Source organism: Psammomys obesus, unplaced genomic scaffold (assembly GCF_907164565.1).
Source record: "Psammomys obesus unplaced genomic scaffold, mPsaObe1.curated_primary_1811, whole genome shotgun sequence".
NCBI classification, from domain to species: Eukaryota; Metazoa; Chordata; class Mammalia; order Rodentia; family Muridae; genus Psammomys; species Psammomys obesus.
In genome coordinates, this window is record NW_026596162.1 from 1765188 (window position 1) to 1788214 (window position 23027).

Below are 23027 nucleotides of genomic sequence, written 5' to 3' on the forward strand. Positions count from 1 at the left end.
CAGGGTCTGTAATTTTACAGGAGGTTGGGTTTTACTTGTCCCATATTTTGGCTTTTAGAATGAGTTTTAGAGAAAAATCCTAACTCAAAGAACTTGGTAACAGATAAGGGCACAGAGTTTGAATTTTGTGTTTAAATTTTCATTTCACGTGTGACTGTTGGGTAACACTATTACAGACGGTGTTGGAGATTTTCACGCCTTCTTTCTGCATTGAGCCTTTAAAAGTCAGAGCTTTTCAATGGGTCTTCGTGTTAGCTTCTTCCACAGACTTATTTTGTATGGAATTCTTGGCATTCGTCTTGTGTCACTAGAGTAGTTCATTTACACATACTTTGAGAAAGGCACGTCCTAAGAGATTTTGGAAGCAGTTATCTGGGGTGTGGGAGCTCAGAAAGGGTCTGAGGTTTGGAGAAAGATGATGTGTGTGTGCTCTTCTGTGACAGCAGCATAAGAAACTACAACGTTCTATGTCTTAGCTTTTTTAGATGTTACTGATCTTGTTGATTCTGTTTTCTTGCCTTTGAGTCAAGTTGAGTGGTTGGACAATCATGTGGCCCTAAAGCTTAAACCATCTGTTCCTTAGCAGTGCCCATAGGGTGCCAGCTGATTATTGCCTTCTTTTGGCATCTCGGAACAGCCTGCCCTCAGCATTTGAGAAACCTGTATGTGTCCTAAGGTAACAGCTGAGGCTGGTTCTTATACTGCAAAGAAAGGGGCAGGGTCCTGGGGTCACAGAGGGGAAAAGCCAGCATTCAGGATTAAATAAGAGAGAGAAAGAAACTGTTCTGTGTCCCCACATCCTCACCTCAGCCTGGAGGATGGGAGTGAAGAGGGTGTTCTGGTTGAGTGTACACTCCTGGGGGTAGAAATGGATTTAGGGGAACAAAAATAGCGGTGAACATAGTTTTCTTTTAGAGGTATAATCTCTTTCTCCTGCACATTTAGAAATTTAAGCTACAACTGCCATGAAATTGATTTTTGTGGAATTTTCCAGAAATGCTCCTTTTACTTCCATTAAAGACTTGCACCTGTGTATAACTATTCCCAAGTGAAATGGCATGTCAGTATGCTTGTGGGCCTCAATTGTGTTACCAGCTGTGTGGACCAGCTCACGCCTACCTGATAGCAGTTATGACAGGAGATACTGTTGGATGTGAAATCTGCCTCCCATTGAGTCAAGTTTTTCTGTTCTTAATCCTCCTCACATAGAAGCGATAATGAATGTTTAAATTGAGGCTGGTCTGCAGTTAAGGGCTTTAATTCTGTCTGTATCTTAAGTATAACTATGTTGGAGAGCTTGTTTGTTTGTTTGTTTTTAAGAAGAATGTCTTTGAAGGTGAAGATGAAGTATTTCCACATGCCCTTGCAGCTGTAGTCAGTCAACATGCATTAATTAGGAGTACCAGAGAACTTGGTACACACTCGTACTTCTAACCTGTAACTTTTCAAGGAACACACTGATGTTCTTGAAATTAAAGAGCTGTTAGCTCGATCTGAGCCTCTGCCTGCCAGACACGACACAAAGTCACACCTGACTGCTATGGAACAGTCTGGTAGTGTTTACATTAAGTGTGGGTGTCGCACCAGATTGTGGGTTTCTGCAGTAACGTGGGCATTACTGTCAAACATTTTTCTTCCTCTGAATTTTAAGTCTGCCATTTACACTTAGAATGTCAAGGTAGTAGAGTGCATTGCAGTAACAGAAGTAAACTTGATACACAGCATATCAATCACCAGTAAAAGATAAACATCACCTTCTCTTAACGATGTTAGCATAACAACACCAAGACTTGAGGGAAAATAGCCTATCTGTCCTAGAGCATTCCATTGAGACCTGTCTTGTTAGTTGTTGGTGAGTGATGCAAAGTCATGTTTAGCAGACGCTGACGTTCCTTTGCCTGAGCTGGCTGCACACCACAAAGAAGGCCCTTGCTGTTTGGAGCTATTGCTTACTGCTGGTCACCCTGAGGATGGCCAGCACAGACCTCAGGGGCTCTCTACTGTCCCAGTGGTGATTGTTAGAACCAACTCAGGCGGTGAGGCTGAATTTCAAAATAAAAAGGCCCATTGAATCATAGAGAAACTAACTAACTACCTCATGCACATCCATGGATGTGTTTTTGGTTTCAAAGCTACAAGTGTATTTCCAGTTAATTCTTAAAATGAAGATACATTTCTGTAATTACCAATATTTCTTGTGGTTAGAACACAACTGGTAAGGGGCTGGAGAGATGGCTTAGCAGTTAAGAGAACTGTCTGCTCTTGCACAGGTCCTGAGGTCAAGTTCCAGCACCGCATGGTGGCTCACAACCATGTACACTGGGGGCTGATGCCCTATTCTGGCATGCAGGTGTACATGCAGATAGAGCACTCATATACATAAATAAATAAAGTCTTAAAAAAAATAACACACATACCCACAACTGGTGTTTTAAGACCAGAGCCCTTCTGTTCTAGCCTTGGCTGGCCTTGAAATGGCAACAATCCTCCAGCCTGATCCCTGACTTGGGAGGCTGTATCCTTTCTTTTTTTAGTTTTCTTCTATGTGTGGTTTAAAGAAAGTTTTTAAACTGATATTAACATACAAAATTCATGTGTTAATGGGGTGCGACTTAACATTTTGATTTGTGTGTACTGTACATGCATTTCGAGTATAAAATGTAAGCATGTAGTTAGAGCTCCTTACCAGGAAGTTGTCCGAATCCCAAGTACTCTGTTGCCATTTTCTTTTCTGATTGGGGCAGGAAAGAAAAGATCAATTTTATGGCCTGTAGTGATGGTGGTGATGAAGATGGTGATGGTGAAGAATGTTTCCTTGTTTATCTTGTAGCTTTCTTGAGTAATGAGGTTTGTTTTTAAACTTTCTCTCATGCCTAGGTGGAAAGGATTGTTGACAAAAGAAAAAACAAGAAAGGGAAGACAGAGTATCTGGTGCACTGGAAAGGCTATGACAGTGAGGATGACACATGGGAGCCAGAGCAGCACCTGGTGAACTGTGAGGAATACATCCATGACTTCAACCGGCGCCACAGCGAGAGGCAAAAGGAGGGCGGCCTTGCCCGCGCCAACAGAGCCTCCCCCAGCAACGCCCGGAAGCAGATCTCCAGGTCCACCCACAGCAGCCTCTCCAAGACCAACCCCAAAGCACTTGTGGTCGGCAAAGATCATGAGTCCAAAAACAGCCAGCTGTTGGCTGCCAGCCAGAAGTTCAGGAAAAACGCAGCCCCATCTCTTGCAAACCGCAAGAACATGGACCTTGCCAAGTCAGGGATCAAGATTCTCGTGCCTAAGAGCCCCATTAAGGGCAGGACCTCGGTGGTTGACGGCTTTCCAGGGGAGAGCCCTGAGAAGCTGGACCCCGTGGAGCAGGGTCCCGAGGACACCGTAGCACCAGAGGTGACTGCAGAGAAACCCATTGGAGCTCTGCTGGGCCCTGGTGCAGAACGAGCCAGGATGGGGAGCAGGCCCCGAATACATCCACTAGTGCCTCAGGTTTCTGGCCCCGTGACAGCCGCCATGGCCACCGGCTTAGCTGTCAATGGAAAAGGTGAGTGGTTCAGGTGGGCTTTGCTGGCCTTTGCTCACATGCTGGGCAGTGACCCTAGAGGGCATGTGTCCCTCTCTAGAAGGGTTCTCCTCACATCCTCGGAGTTGGGGGGTGCTCACACAGCTAACAACTCCCTTGCCTTTGGGGGATGTTGACAGCTTCTCCTTTCTTTGCTCAAAGCCATTGGCATTCAAATCAGCACTGGCTCTCTCTTTGCCACCCACAGCCGTGTCAGCACTTCGCACTGCTCTGTACAGGGTCTCTTCCTAAACAGTTTATGATTGATACTTTTATAGCAAGCTTTAGGAAGCCATCTGCCTTCCTACACCTCTTACACACAGCTTCATTAAGAATCTGCTTGCGGTTTCTCGCTTGGCCAGCATAGGTTGAGTGGCCATACCCTTTATTTTGCGTGCCCATGTGATTCACCAGAAATGCTTCCATTGAGGGCACCCTGAGGAGTTTGGTCTGTTTCTTGATGCACAGCTGGCCAGATCCTGTTGCATCTTGGTAGGAGTAGGAGCTCACTCTGCACAGCACCAGTCTGTTGCCATCTCCTTGCTTTCACTCAGCCATAACCTGCCCATCTCCTAAGACAGCCTTTCCAGGGGCTCCTGCCCCTTGCTCATCCACACCTTAATGGCTGCCTGCTTTTAAAAAATTCCTCCCAATTCTCTCGCCTAGACCCCACTGGCCATGCTGGTCTTTAAGTCTTGATCCTGTCTTCTTGCCACAGCTTTCTCAGTTTTGATTCTGTATAAGGAACTGCTAATGCACCCCAGAGCTGCATGCTAGCCATGCGGGTGCTGCAGTGTTGGTTCACAGCCCCCGCTTTGCCGTGGCTTTCCATAACTCTCCTGGTTCTTGCCTACTGACACCTCTCGTCCATTTCATTTACATGGGTGGACAGCATAGTTCCCTGTGACCAAGCTGCTGAGTCCTCTCACTTCCTTAAGTAGCAAGAACACTTCTGGGTGCCCTTGGGCCACTGCCCCAACATGTGGAGGCTGAGGCATGGCAGCATACCCTGGCCTGTCATTCTCAGCTGCCTCCTGAGCGTTGCCTGGATTTCAGGCTCCACCTCCTGAACCCCTTTCTCTCCTGGCCCTTTTACAGTGTGGTCTCTGTGTGTACACCCAGCTCCAGCTTTGTAGACTAATATATGACACAGTGGTGAGGGGTTGCTGGGGAGAGCCAGTTAGCTCCACAGGTAAAAGTCACGTGAGTGTTATTAGCAATCCTGCCATGCTCTGTGTAACAAGTTTTTCTCTGGGCCTTCCCTTTGCTGTCTGTTAACTGAAGTCTGCTGTCTCACCAGCATTTTTCCAGATACATACCAGACCCAAGGTCCTGGTCTGCCAGCTGCTGATCATTCTCACAGGAGATTAGTGTTTATTTATGACTATGGTGACATTCCATGGCCGGGAAGATCATAGACAGTCACAGGTAGAAGAGACTATTAGTCACCTGCTAGTGAGCTCCGTTTCCCATGTAGAGAAGTCAAATCTAGAGAGTGAAAGTTCATAGAGAGAGCCATAGACACTGAAGGAATCAAAACAAACACCTCCATTCATCTCCTGTGTTCTCTTCATAGTGCCTCTACTAGTGTGGGGGGAGGGATCGTGTGCTTCTGTATTGATGATGTCAGGTGAGTCACTGTGCTCAGCTCTGGACACAGACAAGGGCTAGCACAGCCTGACAGGTTGTGCTAGGTTCTGACAGTCACAGCTAGGGCAGTATGGACCACCTGAAGTCTGTGCTGGCAGGCCTTAGGTGACCAGCAGGTGAGGACTTGAGAAGGCCTTGTGGCCCCGGGAGAGAATGGGGCAATCCTTCCAGAAAGCCATGCATTCCCTCTCCTAAGGGATGAGATATGAGACTGAAACTCTGCTCAACTGTTGGTCCACATGTGTAGTTTTGTTTTGTTTTTAAGCAGTTGTTTGTTTTTACTTGCCAGATTCATTTTAGAGCTGTGTAAGAAAATGGATTTGTTATTCTGAAACTAATTGAAGCAGATGCCAGTAGAGTCAATGGGAAATGAACCATCTTTCTGTTCAAAACATTAATCGTGTGTTCGGAGGATGTATTTACCTCTGAAAACAGATTAGAGTAGCTGAATCAGAATAAATGTTGTAGGCCATTTTAATACACTAATACTTTTATAGAATAACCATATGCATATTTGGCTTTTAACTGTTTTAGAGATAAAACAAAGGATAAGAAGGTGGATGTATAGCTTCTCTCATAAATGTAGGTAAGTTGTCTTCCTACTCCTTCAACAGGAGGTCAGAGGTCATTTCTTGCTCTAATTACCTAGTGAACTATTTTTACAAAATAAGCAGTTTGTATGTAGCTTTTAGAAGAGGATATTATAACTTTTTGCTGTTTACAAATTCAAATATGTAATTTGTTCTGCATTCCTCAAAGTAGGAAGTAGGAGATAATTGCCAGCAAGCCTTTAGATAGATAGATGGATGGGTAGGTGGGTGGGTGGGTGGATGAGAAAGACCAGAAATAAACCCTACCATTGTTACCACACAGAGCTGGCTATTAGTCAAGGGAAAGCCATCCTGGGAAAGTGACTGGAAGGCCTCAGCTTGCCTGCCTTCATCTCCAAGGATGTAGGTGGGCTTGAGGCCTGGTTCTCTTTCCTCTTACTTTCAGGGGAACTATAAGTTTTATGCTAACAGCTCCTCTCTAGTCCCATAGGGCTGTTGAGTATGAGGCTGTGATGCAGGGAAGCTGAAGGCAGAAACTAGCCAGCAGTAACACCTGGGACCACAGGAAAAACGTGTACTTGAAAAGAGGGGTATTGAGCAGGGTGTAGGGGCACGTGCCTATAATCCCAGCACCTGAGAGGCCGAGGTAGGAGGCTTGTTGTGAATATTAAGCTAGCCTGGGCAACATAGTAAGTTCAGGGGCATGGAGTACTACCGAGTCAGACCAGAAAAACTGAAATGATACAAGCGATGGTGTATGTGTAACAATGGGTTTTGGGAAGCCAGGGAGATGACTCGAGGGGTAAAAGCACTTGCTGTTCTTCCAGGGGACTGTGCGGTTCCCAGCACCCACGTTGGACAGCTCATAGCGTCGGGAATTCCAGTTCTATGGGTTCAGACACCCTTTTCTGACCTCTTTGGGCACCTGCATGCACATGGTATACATATAGACAAGGACACAAACACACATACACATAAAATGACATTAACTAGATTTTTTAAAAAGTGCTTGCTGCCTGTTTGTGAAGACCTGAGATTGTATCCCAGCACCCAGGTGAAAACAAGGTGCCTGAACTCTCAATGCTGGGGAGGCAGCGGCAAGATTCAGAAGAGTCAGTGAAAGCTTGCCTCATCTTTGCTTGCCTCAGAAGATGAGGCGGGGCTGGGAAGATGGGTGATTGGTTAAGACTTTAGTAGGTGAAAATGCTTGCTGTGCAAGTGTGAAGACCTAAATTTGAATCCCCAGAACTCTGCGTGAAAGCCAGGCACTAGAGTGTGAATGGGTGTCATCCGAGACACCTACAGTGCCTGTGGGCCAGCTAGCCTGGCTCGTGTAGCAACCAGCAGAGACCCTGTCTCCGACATTCCATGTGTGTCCAAGATAGTCCTTCACATAATCTTGTGCCCGCTCCCCCACCACACACATGCGTCATGTATGCATGCACGTGGCTGTCTGAGCCCAGTGGGCATTTGTCACGCCTCTGTGTGACTTTTCTGTCCTGACACTTCCTCTCATTTCCTCCTCATGAAATCAGCTACTTAACACTGAGAAAGGTTACAGAAGTTAAAACCCAGTGAGCAACAGCTCCCCTACCTCATGATAACTGACGCCCTCAAGCAGAACTTGTGATCTCAGTAACATGCAGTCCTTTGGTCCTGTGGTGAGTTTAGTGTGCTTTAGAATTCTAAAGCCAGCTCCACCCATTATAGGAATTTGGTTACCTCTAAGAAGTCTTCAGAGTATGCAAGTGTAATGGCTTTGTTCTAAAACTTATAAATACTCAGGTATTTGCCAATCAGTGATGTGTGGCTGAACCCTTGGAAAGATCTTGGGTATATCTCTCTGGCAGGGCATTTGCCTCACTTGAGCAAGCCACTGACTGGGCTGGGTCCATGACATGCATGTGAGCACTCGCAGAGGTTAATTCCATTTGCTACTTAGAGGGATGAAAGCCTTCGAGTATGAAGGGAAGGCTGTTTCCTGGAAAGCTCACTCTATTATAGCCTCTTTCATCTAGCTTGGACTTCTTTACAGCTGGCCAAGAACACACACGTGAACGTTTTTTGAGTGCACATTCCTACGCTTTGGTTTGCTTGGCTTTCCTTTATATTCTCATTTTCTCACATCTATTTGGACAGTTATATTTAACCTAGTCTTTTCCCAAAGCATTTGGTGTGGTTTTATTGAAGTATTAGAGCTCCTTTTTGAAATCCCCTTTTTTCCCCCATCCTATATGTGTTAGGATAACTGAGCTAGTTACATTTCTCAGCACTCTTAGGCTCCTTAATTGAGCCTCTTTGAGACAAGTAAACTGAAGGAACAGGTGTATAGGCCATTTAACTAATTTTACCCATGTGCCACAGAAATGAGGAAGTAGCCAGAGGAGTTAGACGTAAGAACTTATATATCATTTTAGAAAAGGACAGTAAGTTGTGAAGACGAACTACACACAGGAAAATATTCTTGGGGTTGGTGTCAAGGTGCGGAAGATAGACACGAACAGGCAGAGTGAGACTGGTGAGGTAAGGTTTGTTTGTGCAGCCTTGTCTAGGTTCCATCTCTCCCGTGATAAGTTGCTTTTTGGTACTGAAAGGGCAGAGTGTACTGAGAAGACACCCTGCATAGATTCAGATGGGAGAGCAGGGACATGTTCTCAGCCCTTCCAGGCACTGAGGGAAGGACCTTGCCCAGCACACATGGTAGACTGGGCCTGACCACCAGTCACCCTGCACAGAAAACATGCTCTGTGGGAGTGTTTCTCCTTCCTGTCTTGTGAGTGTACTGTAATGCCTTCAGGGATACTCAGGGCAGAGTTTTCCCAGTGAGCCAATGTCAGTGCCCTTGTTCCCAGTCTAGAAACTGACCAAATTAAACTTTTTACGGTTTTTATTTTATCATATTTGTGGTGAGGTTATTCACCTACACTTAGGTATTCAGCATGTGTGTGCCTGGTGTCCTCCAAAGCCAGAAAAGGGCACTGGATTCTACGGAACTGGAATTTATAGACAGTTGTGAGCCGCCCTGTTGGCTCTGGCAGTCAAGCCTGGGTTCTCTAAAAGAACAGCATGATTAATTGAACATGTCTTAAAGGACTTTCCTTGTTGCCACTCCAAGTATTTCTTCAGAAGTTCTAAACTTTATATAAATTGAATGCCGTAGTAATGGAAGTTGCCAGACCCATGGAAGAAATTCCTGCACGCTCTGTACTCAGATTGCCCCGTGCACATCTTGCGTTGTTTTGTTCTCCTGCCTTTTCTCATGTCCACAGTTGCCTAGACCTAAGCACACATGGTGCAGACCCATTTCTCCTGCCCTCTGAGTTGGCAACTTGTTGTAAACTGTGGGGCTGTAGTTGATTGAGGAATTTGATAGGCGTTGCCAAAGTGCTGTCTGAAAAGCTGTGGAGATTGTGACTGTTATTTACTTATTCTTATGTTATGGAACATTGTAATCTATTTCACGATATCGGCCGGGGAGGCAAAAAGAATGGCATGTCATGACTTGAATCTTAAAACGGGAAAACTTTGACTCTGAGTACTTTTTCTGTTCTTCGCCTCACACTCCTCACCTGTTTTCCTTTTGTTGACTAACAGTTTCAAACATGATCACAGGCATATGCAAGCCCTTCCTCAGGAGCCATGCTGTCTCCTGTGCGCTTGAGCTATTGTGCTGTGCAGAGGCCACACTTGTTCATGGCTCTCGACACCCCATCTCTTCTGCCCTTAGGGGGCAGAAAACCTTAAAGTTCATTTGCATTAATGAGATGGTTCCCTCCCACTTTTGAATATACCAAAGGGTCTTGGTTTAATTTGAAGTTTCATAAGTATAATTTAAAAGAAATTTGTATTTCTTTAGATCAGATGTAAAAAAATAGTTTGTGCCTTTTGGGAATTTTTCATGGCACAGGGAAGGAGAACAAGGTATGTTTTTCAAGTTAACTTTCTTTATAGTTTTGTGGGGGTTTTGTGTATTTGTTTGTTTGGTTGGTTGATTGGTTTTGTATTTGTTTGTTTGGTTGGTTGTTTTTTTTGGTCCTTTGTTATTTACTCTTAGACTATGAGAGCTGAACACCTGTCCTCAATTCCACTTGAATCTTCTGTCCTCCCATTTTTGTCTGCCATTTGCAGCTTGTGCTAGTCCTGTTGCAGTCCTTCTCTGGTGGCATCCCTGTCTCCGGGTGAGGTGACTATATCCCCAGATGTCCAGCCTGTTCTTGTTTCCATTGTTCTGCTTAAATTTCTCTAGCATTGTGATTCTCAGCTCAGACTTCTTGCTATAGGTGAGACTGAGTTGAGAAAGTTGTTTAACTCCCAGAGTTGGTAGGAAAGTAGGGTTTACATTACAACCTACTTCTTGCCTCTACTCTCTGTTCTGTCAAGTGAATGAGAGACAGGCAAGTTTTTGTAAGCATAATTCATGCTACCAATGAGTATTAGTCAAGGCCTCTCTCTCTCTCTTTTCTTTTTGTCTTGTCTCAAATAAGTGTTAAGTACTCAAAACAAGCCAATGAGAATGACATGTGTTGGCCAGGTAGTCAGATTGGGCACAGCTGGACACAGGGCCAGAAGAATCAGCAGGCCTCAGCTAACCTCGCCTACTCTGGGCTCTGTTGGCCTCATTCGGGCAAACCCAGGGTACAGTGGGTTGGTGCCTTGACCTCATAGTGGACCAGCCAAGAAAAACTATCCTTCCTCCAGAGCTCCAAAGGGACCACTAACTTCACATAAATTGTCTGACCAACAGGTAATTTCCAAGGGAGTCCAGAGCTGCAAACAGGGAAGATCTGAACCAAAGCAGTGAATAGTCTTGATAACCTAAATACATTTAATACATTTAAATATAGTACCTTCCAAGGGGCAAGATTATCATGAAGTTAAAAGTAGTCATTTGAGTGATACTTCGAAGTTATGTCATGTTTCAGGGTTTAGCCAGCTGACTCACACAGCCTAGTCCTCCCAAAATAGCTCTGGACTGTGCTCCTGGTAGACGATGCTCTTTCCATCCATTTGCTGTATTTGAATGCATAGTGACTGTTTTTGTCCTATCTGTGGAGGATGCTCTGCTTTTCCTTCTTCCCTATGTGTTCACTGGCCTTATTCAGTCATAACAGCTATCTACAGAGATCTCTGGAAGGAAGACGCTAGAGAGTAAATCTCCTAGGTTAGTTAGCTTTGGAGAGAGACATCTTCGAGTGGCTTGATACCTGGGTTGAGGGACTGGATGGGAGCCACTCCCCTAGAGGAACCTGAAAAAATAAATCCGATGGGAAATGATCTTGAAACACCTGGTGTGAGAGAGAGACCTGGCTCCTGCTGGCAGAGGCATGTGATAAGGGAACCTGGTTTGACAGGTGTCAGTGGCTGGAGAAGTCACAAGGCAGTGAGAGGCAGGAGGGGGTTCTTCCTCATCCTGTACATCAGATGTACGTTGGTTTGGTTTTGGATAAATAGTAGAGGTATGATTGTTGATTTTAAGGAAGTTTGGGGTCCTCTCCCTACTAGTTTTCATACCGGCTCTACTTATCATCTTGTGTCATCTCATACTCCAGTTTCTCCACATCCTCATCAACTCTATCTTTTACCTCCCTGGCTGTTTCTTCTCCACTGGCTCGTGAGCTTGTCTCACCACTTGTTAGTTTAACAACACCTCTTGTTATGGTATCCACACACAGAAAGTGGCTATTGGGTGCACGGGACCTCGAAAGAGACACTAAGAGCAGCCATTGGGAGCCCAGGCCATCCATGTGGGGTTCTGGTTACCTCAGATCACCCACTACCTTGGGCTAAATATCAGGGAACCTCTTCTTAATTATACACACACACCCCTTGTTTTGTTTTGTTTTTTTTTTTTTAATTGGAGCATGGGGCACAGACTTACTGCGTTTTCCAGGCTGGCCTTGAACTTGTAGTTCTTCTGTGCTGGAACTGCAGTCATACCTCCCCTCCCACGTTTGCATACATGCTTTAAAATGAGGTTGACATAATCCTCTTACAGCTGTCCCCAGTGTGCCAGGGACTTCTGGACAGAAGAAAAACAGGGCTGCTTATTGTCCTGCTCCATGCCATGTGGTAGGAGCCACACACATATCAAGTGTTTTCATCCATGGTTCACCTTCAGTGTGTCTTTGATTGCCCTGTTCTCAAAATACTGTATTGTTTTGTATGGGCAAAATCCAGGTAAAAGATTCATTGAACTTAAACAATGGAATTATGTAGAGCCATCCCTCTGACTGTTAGCCTTTGTATTGGCTTGCCTGTCTTCTGCCACTGATGCCCTGAGGAGAGGTTCCTGTTTCCTCCCTGCAGGAGGCTGTGGTACTGGCACAGGACTCTGTCTGGGTAGCTATGGCCTGTGCTTGGCCTACATTCATTGATTTGAATTTCACACACCTTTAGGCTCCTGTTAACCATCTTTTGTGACTTTGAAGTTTCAGGTTGATTGTGGTGCACCGACTGGAGTTTCTGGAAGCTCTGAGTTCCTTCAGTGCACACAACAGTAACTGTGTGTCAGGACACAGGCAGTGTCTTCTGTGCACAGGGAGGGCCCCTGTTTGGACCTGTAGTTGCCACAGCCACGCTATGCTTATCACGTGACCAGAAGCCAGCATTCCTCCCCACCCCCTATAGTACTGCAAGTAAAATCCTGGAGTTTTGGGCAGCATTCCTTAAGGCCAGGGCAGCATGATGGACCATTGTTAAGGAGATGTCATGAATGAACTGCACTGATCCACAATTGGTGACATCTAATGAGCTATGCTAGCTCTATAAAAAAAATTACCCAATGCATTGAGTACCCATATTCCCCAGTGATATGGGTCTGACTACCTCCTTTTAAGACCATAAATAGGCTCCATGTTGCATTCAGAATAGAAGTGTTAAGAAACATTGTAAATCTTACCTCCGAAGTTATTTATTACCTAGTTGTTGTTGTTTTTCCCTGAGCTCAGACATTGCTCTTGAAGGCACATGGGTTTACCTCCCAACTTTCATTCATCGTGTGTCCTCCCCTGCTCCCTCTGGGAAGCCAATGCTGTATAATCAGGCTTATTTATTATGTTTTCTGGCCCACCCCCCACTGTGTTATTTAAGTTGTTCTGCGTAATTTTCAAGGGTTATTCTGTACGTGTTCATATGCCCATGCATAGGTGGCCATGGAGGCCAGAGGAGACATTAGATCCCCTGGCGATGGAGGTACAGTGTTAGGAGCCTCTCCTTTGCTTACCTCTCCTTGCCCAGCATGCTCCGTACTGAGAGATCCTGATTGATATAAGCAGTGGGCCCAGGAGCATGGGGTTGAGATGATTGTATATTGCAGACTCACTGAACCTGGCAAATGATAGGTTGCTGCCACATAAGCTGGAAAGTGCTCTTATCTTCCCCCTAAACTAGTAAGAGTATTAGACCCACAAATCCAACTTGCTGATCTAGAGGGACAGCTCGGTCACACCACCTATAAGGGTCAGGCTTGAGCGTACAGATAGACTCTGTCTTGTGGAACCTAGCTCTCTGCTCCTGAGACACACCTGCACTGTAATGCTTCCAGCTCTAGAAAACATTCTGGTTAAAACTTCAGAGGATTAACCTGTGCATTTAGAACCAGTGTGAGAGAAACAAGTTGCTGTGTTAGCTTTAAAAGGGGGTCCACTGTAAAGCTTGCTTTTTCGTAGTATGCCAGGTAAGCAGTCTGTTGCATGTGGATTAGAATCTGCATCAGGTAGTCGATCTGTTGCATGAGTTAGTGTCAAAGCAGCCCTGTGGAAACTGCCCACTTTTCCAAAGCTGCTGCTCATGCATCAGACACCATGTGGTTAGACCTTTTATCTTGGTGCTGTGGTTTACATATAGCTTCACCGTGCTCTAAAGGCTCAGTCTTCTGGAAGCTTAGTGGTGATATGGAAGGTGATTAGGTGTGGAGGCCACCCCTGAAAAATGGCATACTACTGTGGGACCCCAGCGAGACCAGCGTGTGTGAGTGCATGCATATATTCCTCTCCCTTCGTGTTCTGCATGAGGTCCTCTCCAGGGCACCAGGTACTTAAACCTGCAGAACTTTGGCCTGAGTAAACCTCTTTACAAAGCAATCTGCCTTTGGGCATTTCATTATATTAACAGAAATTTAACTCAATTCTTCCTCTTCTTATTGTTGTTGTTATTATCTGCATGAGGTTGCCTGAGGAAACCAAAAGGGTGTTGGCTCCCCTGGAGTTCACCCACCTAAGGTGGGTACAGGCTACCAAACTCACATCCTCTAGAAGAGCAGTAAGTGCTGTTCAACACTGAACCATCTCTGCATCTCCTAGAGTCCATTTTTATAGTTACATTGTAAGCTGCAGTCCATTTGAAACTCCTGTGTTGCTGTAGTGACTGGAGCCTTGAAAGAAAATTCCTCAGTCCTAGTAAAATCTTAAAGTTATATAGTAAGATGGCGTGGCTTATGAAGCAGGTGCCTACAGTTTGAATTAAGGATTGTAGTAGTAAAGGGGCACATTTTGTCTGGTAGGGAGCATGCCTATTCCAAGGATGGGTGCTGTGCCTTTTGTTAGGTGTGACACACATTGTTGCCAGAAATGCATAATGAACTATATAGAGATTGTTTTTCATCTTCCTGGTACTTGAGTGATGGATGTTTCCCTTGGTAGCACTGTAACTGTAGCGTTTTCTTCAGAAGGCACTTCCGGCAAAGTGTGGTCATAGTTGGTATTACCTCTAAAAGTTAAATGCCATTTTGGTTTTGTAGCAATGCTATGAAAAATATAATATGAACATTCTCTACTTGATAAGGAAGATGAAGCTGCTTAATTACCTGTGCTTAGCAGGCATGGCTGCCACCGTGTCTGTCTTGTGTGGTAGTGTGAAGGCTACAGAGTAGCAGTTTTCACGGAATGCAACATTAGATTTCTCTGCACAGCATCAAGATTTCAGCCTGTATCATGTAGACTTAAAGGTGAAGTTAGAAAACAGTTGTCTCCTTTTCCCTGTCTTAAACTTGACTTAAAAAAAAAAAAAAGGTTTGCTTGGAACAAAAGGCTTTAGTTATAGGAAGCTATATTCTTAGAGTTCCTCAATTGCCTTAGCCTTAGGTAAAGAAAAGGAACTTAAAATAGCCCTGAGTTGTGTTGTGGTTTGGTTTTATCTAGGGGAACAGATTGTCCATGCCAAATTGTGGTAGTATTTCCACTGGGTGGCCTAAACATTTTTCATAACATAATTTTTCAGAAGATTATTCTGGCCATTGGAAAGACCATGGCATGTGACCTAATTCGTGCATTGCCCAGCTTTCACAAGTGGTTCTCTGAAGCACTTAATAGGCACTTACACACTGGGCTTTCCTGCTTATGTAGTCTCTGGGTTCTGTGACAGCCTAGGATGGCCCTTTCCCACAATCTTGAGTGCTTCTGTGTAACTGTTCAAAACAGCCGTGTTAGAAACTGCAGCTCCTTAAAGGCAGCTTGAGTGCATCCAAGGGCTGGAGGACTGGGTTAGTGCAAGCACTAGGCATCACCGCAGTGTCTCCTGAAGAGAGAAGGGGAGGTGAGTAGGAGGCACAGGCATGCTGCTGCAGCCTAGCATTTCCTTGGTATGTATAGGGAAGAATTGACAGAAAAGCGGACAGTCAGCACAGTTTTCAAGTAGTTAAACATAATCTCAAAAAGTGAATAATTTGTAATAAATAAAAATTATATTAAAAAATAATCTCAAAACTGGATTTCTCAGTTGTGTGTACTGTTCTGGGTTGTGTCTGTGAGATCTGGTGAGTGTGGCTTTCAAGATTTTCACTTCCTTTTCTCTGTCCACTGTAGAAATCTGTGTTCTGTCTTGGTTTCTCAGTGACTTTTGTCCTGGACTGTGAGGCATTCTGTTGGTCCCTCCTCAGCAATTGCCAGTGCTGCTGGATTTGAGGCCCAGCTGTGGGTCTTGGCAAACTCCCTGTCTGGTGGTAATAAAGGAGCCTGCACAGACGGAGGCTGTGCCACCTTTGCAGTGGTGACCAGGGTGGCTGTGTAGTTTAAGCAGTGGTAACTTCTTGCACTTGTCCCAGATGCCATGATTGGGGACTCTAGTTGAGAAACATTAAGTAGGTAAAGCTAGGCGTGTGGTTTTAAAAGAAGTTAGTTGTGTTTTAGCGTCACAGAGTAAGCTGGCTTTTAGTGAAGGTAGCAGTGTGAAGGTCCCTGTCGGGCAGTCCTCAGCACTTTCCCTTCCAGAGGACAGTTTTGGCATTGAGCAGCTGCAGAGGTTTCTCTTGTAATCAATGTGAACGGCACATGTAGCTTTCATTTTCATTTGAGCCAGCTTGTAGCCTGTATGTATTTGACCCGTGTCCTTGCATGTGCACAAAAGGTTTTGTGTATATGTCTGTTGGGCTTGAGAATTCCTATTAAGACTTATGTCTGCACAAGCAGGTGGCTATGCTCTTAAGATGTGTCCTCTTCAATGCATCTGTGAATATTTAATGACAGGGGTAGGGAAAGTGAATGTATTAGAAGAAAAGATGTACGAGCATCTAATTATTTTATACTTTTTACCATAGAAGTTGTAAACAAACCTAATCGATCTATCAGGTCGATCCAGCCTTTCCATTTCAGTGGGTACTGCTTTCATTGGTTTAGCCCACGCCAAGAGCCACCCTTCCCTTCTCCCACATCCTTAGCATCCATCCAGTCTGTCACCAGGCCTTTGTCGATATGGTCTTTCACTATTGTCACCACCTAGGCCAGCGGCTTTCAACCTCTGGTTTGGGGGCAGAGGGCAGTTAAATGAGATCATGGGAAAACATAGGTAATCTGCATTATGATCCATAACAGTAGCAAAATTACAGCTATGAAGTGGCAGTGAAAATAACCTTATGGTTGGGGTCACCACAACATGAAGAACTGTATTAAAGGGTCACAGCATCAGGAAGTTTGAGAACCCCTGGCTTAGGCCGGCAGTTGTCATCTTTGGTAATGCCTTTTTTTCAAGTGGTATGATATCTGGCCACCAGAAGGCTCTGCTCTAGATGGGAATCATGAATCAATGGCTAGGTTTAGGCTCCCGGCTTTCTGAAGCACTGGAATTCGGCTGTGGTCACGGAAACAAGGGCTAGCCTGCCTTGCTTCAGTGACCAGACTTCCTCCATCTGAAACTGGCAGGTTTTTCTCTTTGTGCCTTTGTGTACACGCCCCTTTTTCTCCCTTACTTTTTTAATCTAGTTAACTCCTATGCACCTGGCCCTTGGCCTGGCTGGCCCTTCTGGAAGCCACGTCTGGTCTCTACAGCCTCCCGCATCCTCCACCATCTAAACTGCTGTGCAGCTTCACAGCATATCTGTCTAAGCTACCAGACACAAAGAACCTTAGATGTTAATTCATCCCTGAGTAGGATCAGCATTTGGACAGTGACAACCCATGGCTACCTGCAAAGCAACGATAACTATGGTGCTAATTTTCTTTACTTGTTCTTCCTGCCAGATTAAGTTCTTTGAGCAGAACTTCATGGTTTTATTTATTTGTTTTTGACCAGAAGTGAGTGAGTGAAGGAAAGAAGGATGGATGGATGGATGGATGGATGGTTGGATGGGCTGGCTGCTCTTAGACTTTACAGTCTAATCTGATTAGATAATATGACTGAATAGTGCTCAGGAAACATTTCCAAAGCCATTTTATTGTGATTGTGGGGGTGGGGAGGGGCTGCATGGAGCTTTTCTGATTATAGGGCTATTGGCAGCTAAAGAAAATGCTATTAGCAGAATGTTGCCTTTCCTACTACACTCTCTATAGCAAAGGGGGCCAGCCATGTGTCTGCCTGTCTCCAGGTAAAGAGGGAGAAAGGCAAACACATGTTAGGAAAAGCCTTGGCAAAAGGACAGAGAGGTTGAGGTCTTCCCTAGGGCAGTATCTGTAGCCTTGTACCCAGGAGAAGGGGGCAGCTTACGGCTGTCAGCAGAGCTCTGAGATGATGGCGTTTAAGTACTGCCAGCCCTGATGCTGTATGAATGGGAAGTAAGGTGGGGGCAGGCAAGCCTGGTCTTTATTTTCCTCATTTTCAGACTTTTCTGCATCCTGGCCAGTTCCTGGTCCTGCAGAAACCACAACAAATGGAGGTTTGGTTCCAACGCAGAACAAACACCTAGCATGTGTAAGCCTCTTGTGTTCTGCCCCCAGTGCACATCTAACACGCCCACACATTTATGTGTGTGTGTGTGTGTGTGTATGTGTATGTATAAAACTTGAATTTTAGTTTCATGATTCTCTTTAAGTCCTACATTAGTTTCAGAACTATGTTACAGAAATGAAACAACTCTTTGCAGAGATTTAGTACAACCTAAAATGTGGGAGAAACTTAGAGCCTTTGGGGTATACATGGATGTTTGCCTGCTACTAGACCTGCTTTTGGTTTTAAAGTTGCTGGCCTAAAAGCAACTTGAAAGTTGGACTAATCAGAGTTCTTAAATGTTCAGATTTAGTGTTTTCAATGAACATGTCTTCTGTGAAAATTTATTGTCTTTAACTCGGCTTTTAAAATCTCACAAAGATAGAAATGCCTCAGAATTGATGTGTCTGCGTGGACAAGCCTCCCTTAGATCGAGGGACACCAGACAGTTGGGGTTTTCTCGAGGCTGGATCTGCATCTTCAAAGATGACACACCTCCTACAAGCAAGTGCTGATTTGGTTTGTCCTATATCTCCGTGTGTAGGAAGAGTACTTGAAATGGTACAAAACAGTACTGTACGTGAAGCTTGTTGGAAGGGGCAGATACAGTGTGGGAAAATGGTGACAAATTTATGGACACATTAGAGTTGGAGGTTGTAGTCTTCTTTGTTCTGAGAGGACAGAAATGTTCTGTTCCCAACCACTGACAGCAGGGCAGGGGTGGGAAGCCACAGCTGAACACATTCTGCTAGGAAAATTGCCTGTGCAGCCCTGCCCCATGGAGCAGCAGAGGCTTTGTTGTTACTGTTGTTAGTTGTTTTAAGTTTGTAGAAAACAACCGGATTCAACAACATTCACATTAATAAGAGTCAAGATTACATTGTTTTCACAGTGAAATTCCTTTCACCCCAAATTACCATTGTTTACAATCATATTTATTTTGAAGTGTCAGATGTAATAAAATGTATAGCAGCAGGGAGCCTGGGCTGAGATATGGATGTTGTTGTTGTTGTTTAAATGAATGAAAAATAAAATAGTTTTAAAAAGGGAGTTCCACTGTTGGCTAAAATCTCAGAGACTAGAGTATGATTGTAGCAACATGTCAGCATGCATATGAATGACCTGATTTGCTGACCTGGAGGTGTTTCATCCCCTGAGAGCAATAGTAACACAGCCAAGCATTCTTAACTGCTGTGTCCCAAGAATATAAGCAACTTATCATGGGGGAACGCCATAGGGCTTATTGGTAAACCTTGATGCTCTAAGTTCCTCTCTGTGTCGTCGAGAGATACAGTAAAAACAGTGGATATTTGTTGCCAGCATTTGCGAAAGCCGTTGAAAGTATATGTGGAGCCTTGTGCCGTGGTACACACCTGTAGCATTTGCACTTGAGAAACTGAAGTAAGATGGCTAAGGGTTCCCAGCCAGCCCAAGCTACTCAGCAGGACCCGGTCTTTATAGTAGAAATTATGGCTTGGGTCTTAAATGTCCTCGAGGGTGGCAGAGATGGCTTAGCAGTTAAAAGCACCTTTTGCTCGTGCACAGGACCAGGTTTGGCTCCTAGTATCCATATGGTGGCTTTCAAGAATGTACTCTTCTGGCCAGTGCCTGCTTGTGGGCAGGCGGGTTTGGGTGCATCCCATCATTTTGTTGCGCAGACTTCTCATCTGTACTGGTTGTACCGGGATTCAGAGTCTGGTAGGCAAGGAGCACCAGATGGTGACCTTGGTGTTTTTGGTAGGAGATTGGCTTCGGGAAAGGCTTCAGCACTCTCAGTCTGACCACTTAGTCCACCGCTAATTGCCAAATCAAATCTCGTTTTTTTCATCACATTCTCACAGTCTAACCAAGAAATGATTCGTTGTTTTTCATTCAATGAAAGGAAGACAACTGGGAATTATTTTCTTGATTTTTCATTTGTCAAGCCTTTTCACCTTTCTAATTTGCTCCGAGTACAGAGTGACTATTGAGTCATCCACCCTGGGGGTTGTGGGAGGGGAGGCTGGTTCCGGTGTAGATATAATCGGGTTGGCCCTGATGATTGTTCCTCATCTTCAAGGCTCTGCTCCCCTTAATGGCATCCTTGACCCACACTGAGTGCTTGGTTCATCAGCAGTCCCTGGGCTCATGTTGTACATCGTATGTTCTGCTGTATGACCCATTTTGAACTCAGTGAGGAAAATTTCTCTAATTGGTTTTTGTCTAACATCTCTATAAAATAAACAAGTAAGTCATTAGCAAAAAAACAAAACAAAAAAAAAACATAAAGCAGGAAGTACACATCAAATGAAATACAGCATAACCAAATTTATTAGGAATGTAATCTAATTACAAATGACAAATTTCAACAGTGCGAAAACCAGTTTTGCAACACTTAAATATTAGTATGATTGTGTGGTTTTAGTTGCTGGTCACAAAGATTGCTGCATTTATGATTGTAGGTTAATCCAGTCTTGCGTTCCGAAGGCAGACAGAGTCATTGAAGTTACAGTCATTTTTATTTGCTGCTGCATTCAGTTTGCTGTGGTTTGTGGAGGATTTTGGATCTGTAGTCATGATGAGGGATGTTTGTAATGGACTGTATCTTTCAATGTCTTTGGTTTTGGTATCAAAGCAGTGTTGGCCCCATGGGATGAATGAAGAAGTGTTTCTTTTTCTGTTTCTCTTAAGAGTATTTGAAGAGCTAGTGTTGTCTTCTTAATGTTTGGGAATCCGTGTAATCCTGGCTTTGATGGGAATTTTTATTCAATCTTTTCATGGGTTTCATTTCTGTTTGTCCTAAGCTCAGTGTTGGTGGTTTGTATCTCCCTAGGAGCATCCTGTTGTGTCAAGTTACCTTATTCTGAAGAGCTGTTACAGATTTCTCACAGTATTCTTACGTATTCTGTGAGGTCCTGATTGTAGTATTTGTAAATACTCTTTTTCTCTTGGCCAAATCTAGATTTGTCGATTTTGTTGACGTTTTTAAAGAACTAGCTTTGGTTTTACGTAGTCTTACCACTTGCGTGTTTAGACCAGAGGTCATAATTTTTTTTCAGGTGTGCAGATGTGTGGCACACCCCTGACGCCAGCACTTGGGAGGGAGCCAGAGCTGCAGAGTGAAACCCTGTCTCAAAAAACAATTTAAAATTTTTTTCAAATTTTTCTTATTTCTGATTTTATTCACTGTGTTCTGAATTTACTCCTTGTGTGTTTCCAGTCCTTTTGAAGTTTTGTCTGACTTTATAGCCATGGCCATACTCACTCTGTGCCCTACAGTGTGTCCTGTGTCCAAGGATAGGAGTGTCCTATTATTTGGGCTGGGCTACTCTATTTTGGTCTGCTAGGTCTGTTTGGCCCTTGTCAGACTCACCTTCTACCTGGTTGTACTATGGTTTTAGGGTTCTGTTGTTGCTTAGACATGTAATTTTGTTGTCACTTTGTAACCTTTGGTTACAAAAATGTTTCTTCCTTTCCCACCTATATTTGTTTATTTTTAAATTCTGCAAATTAAATTCAAAGTATCATATATTACTAGGCAAGTATTCCAGCTGAGCTACAACCTTTGTCCTTCTTTTCCTCCTCCTGTAACAATTTCTCCTGTACTTCTACTTTGGATTGGTGTGTACTTTTCAGCTATTCTGGCTTGCCAACTTTCTCCCAAAATACCAAATACCATTCCTTCCTTGGAATTACAAGCAGGCTGCCACATCCTCCTGGGTTTCAAGTGGGTACAGGGATCTGAGCTGCTGTCCTGGTGCAACAGCAAGCATTTTCCCAGCCGAGCCTTCTCCCTAGCCTTTGCTTTTATTCTGTCTCACACTGGTGTAGTGATTCTAATTCTGGTCTGGTTATTACTTTGTCTTTGTTCATTCTTCTGTTTACAGCCTACTGGTATCATGCGTTTCATTCCTTAGCTATTAAATGGGATGTCTACTGTTTCATTACACTGAAAGCAGGTTCATTGTTCACTGAGGCATGACAGTGCTCAGTCACTGCTGAGCATGACAATGGTACCACCAATTATACTACATCAAAAAAAAATCCTATTGCTTATCATGAATTTTTGTTTTATGACAGAGGTCTTTTCTAAATTTCATTTTGTTTTTGTGACAAACATCATGACCAAAAACTACACGAGGAAGAAACGGCTCACGTTGTTGAAGGAAGTCAGGCCAGGAACTCCAGCAGGCCTGCTTTCTTTTCTGCACAGCATTACTACTTCCAGCCAGAATATGCCACAGCCAAGAAGCACAGCTGCAAATCCATGCACACTTAGCTTTCTTCCATAACCCAGAACCATTTGCGTGGGGAATGATGCTGCCCGAAGTGGGCTGGTCTCTCCCACGTCAATTAACAACTGAGATGATTCCCTCCACCCCGACAGACACACCATAGGCTAGTCTGAGGTGGCAATCCCTCCGTTGAGACCCAAGTTGACAGGCAACTAGTTGACTAACCAGACAGGGTCATTATAGATAGTCTCTTTTTTAATCTAAACATAGAAACGTTTGTAAAGATGTTAATAATTTCTCCATGTAGCTTTGTCTGTCCTAGACTCGCTTTGTAAACCAGGCTGGCCTCAAACTCAAGCAATCCACCTGCCTCTGCCTCCTTGAGTGCTCGGATTAAAGGCATCTTTAAACTATTTTTTTTAATTGTGCCTTTTACTGTAACCCCAGGCTTTACACATGCTGGTCAAAAGTTCAACCACTGAGCCATACTCTGAACTCATGGATGCATTCAGAGACACAAATGTCTCACTGCTAGTAGTCACTACAGTAACCTACAGTAACATGCTGTGGAATGCTGTGGCCTAGAAAGAATAGGCTGTTCTGTGGAGCCTCAGTGGGTTTGTATATCGTTCAGTAGCCTTCTCCTTGTGTTAAATATGTGCTGGTGTTATCATTTTAATTCTCTTTTTTATGTACCCATGTACTGTATAGTTTTGGCAGTTTTCACTGATTTCCCTGGAAGTTTTAGTTAAATGATAATTGATGAAACTGTAGTTTGAGCGAATACCAATGTAAGTTCAATAATATTTTTAAAAATAGCTTTGTTCCCGTATAACTACGTTCTGTCCTCTCTCCTTTTTTAACTGCTGTCATATAAATTATATGCCTGGCCCAGATGTATAATTGTTGCTTTAT

At 44.2% G+C, this 23027-nt stretch overlaps 1 protein-coding gene across 1 annotated transcript in view; it reads left to right on the plus strand.

Annotated features, from left to right (window-relative positions):
- Positions 1-23027, plus strand: part of Cdyl (chromodomain Y like) — a 134641-nt gene that overhangs the window by 73734 nt on the left and 37880 nt on the right. The window contains exon 2 of the mRNA XM_055595257.1: positions 2878-3547. Within this exon, the coding sequence (XP_055451232.1) occupies positions 2878-3547 (670 nt within the window). The remainder of the gene's footprint in view (positions 1-2877; positions 3548-23027) is intronic.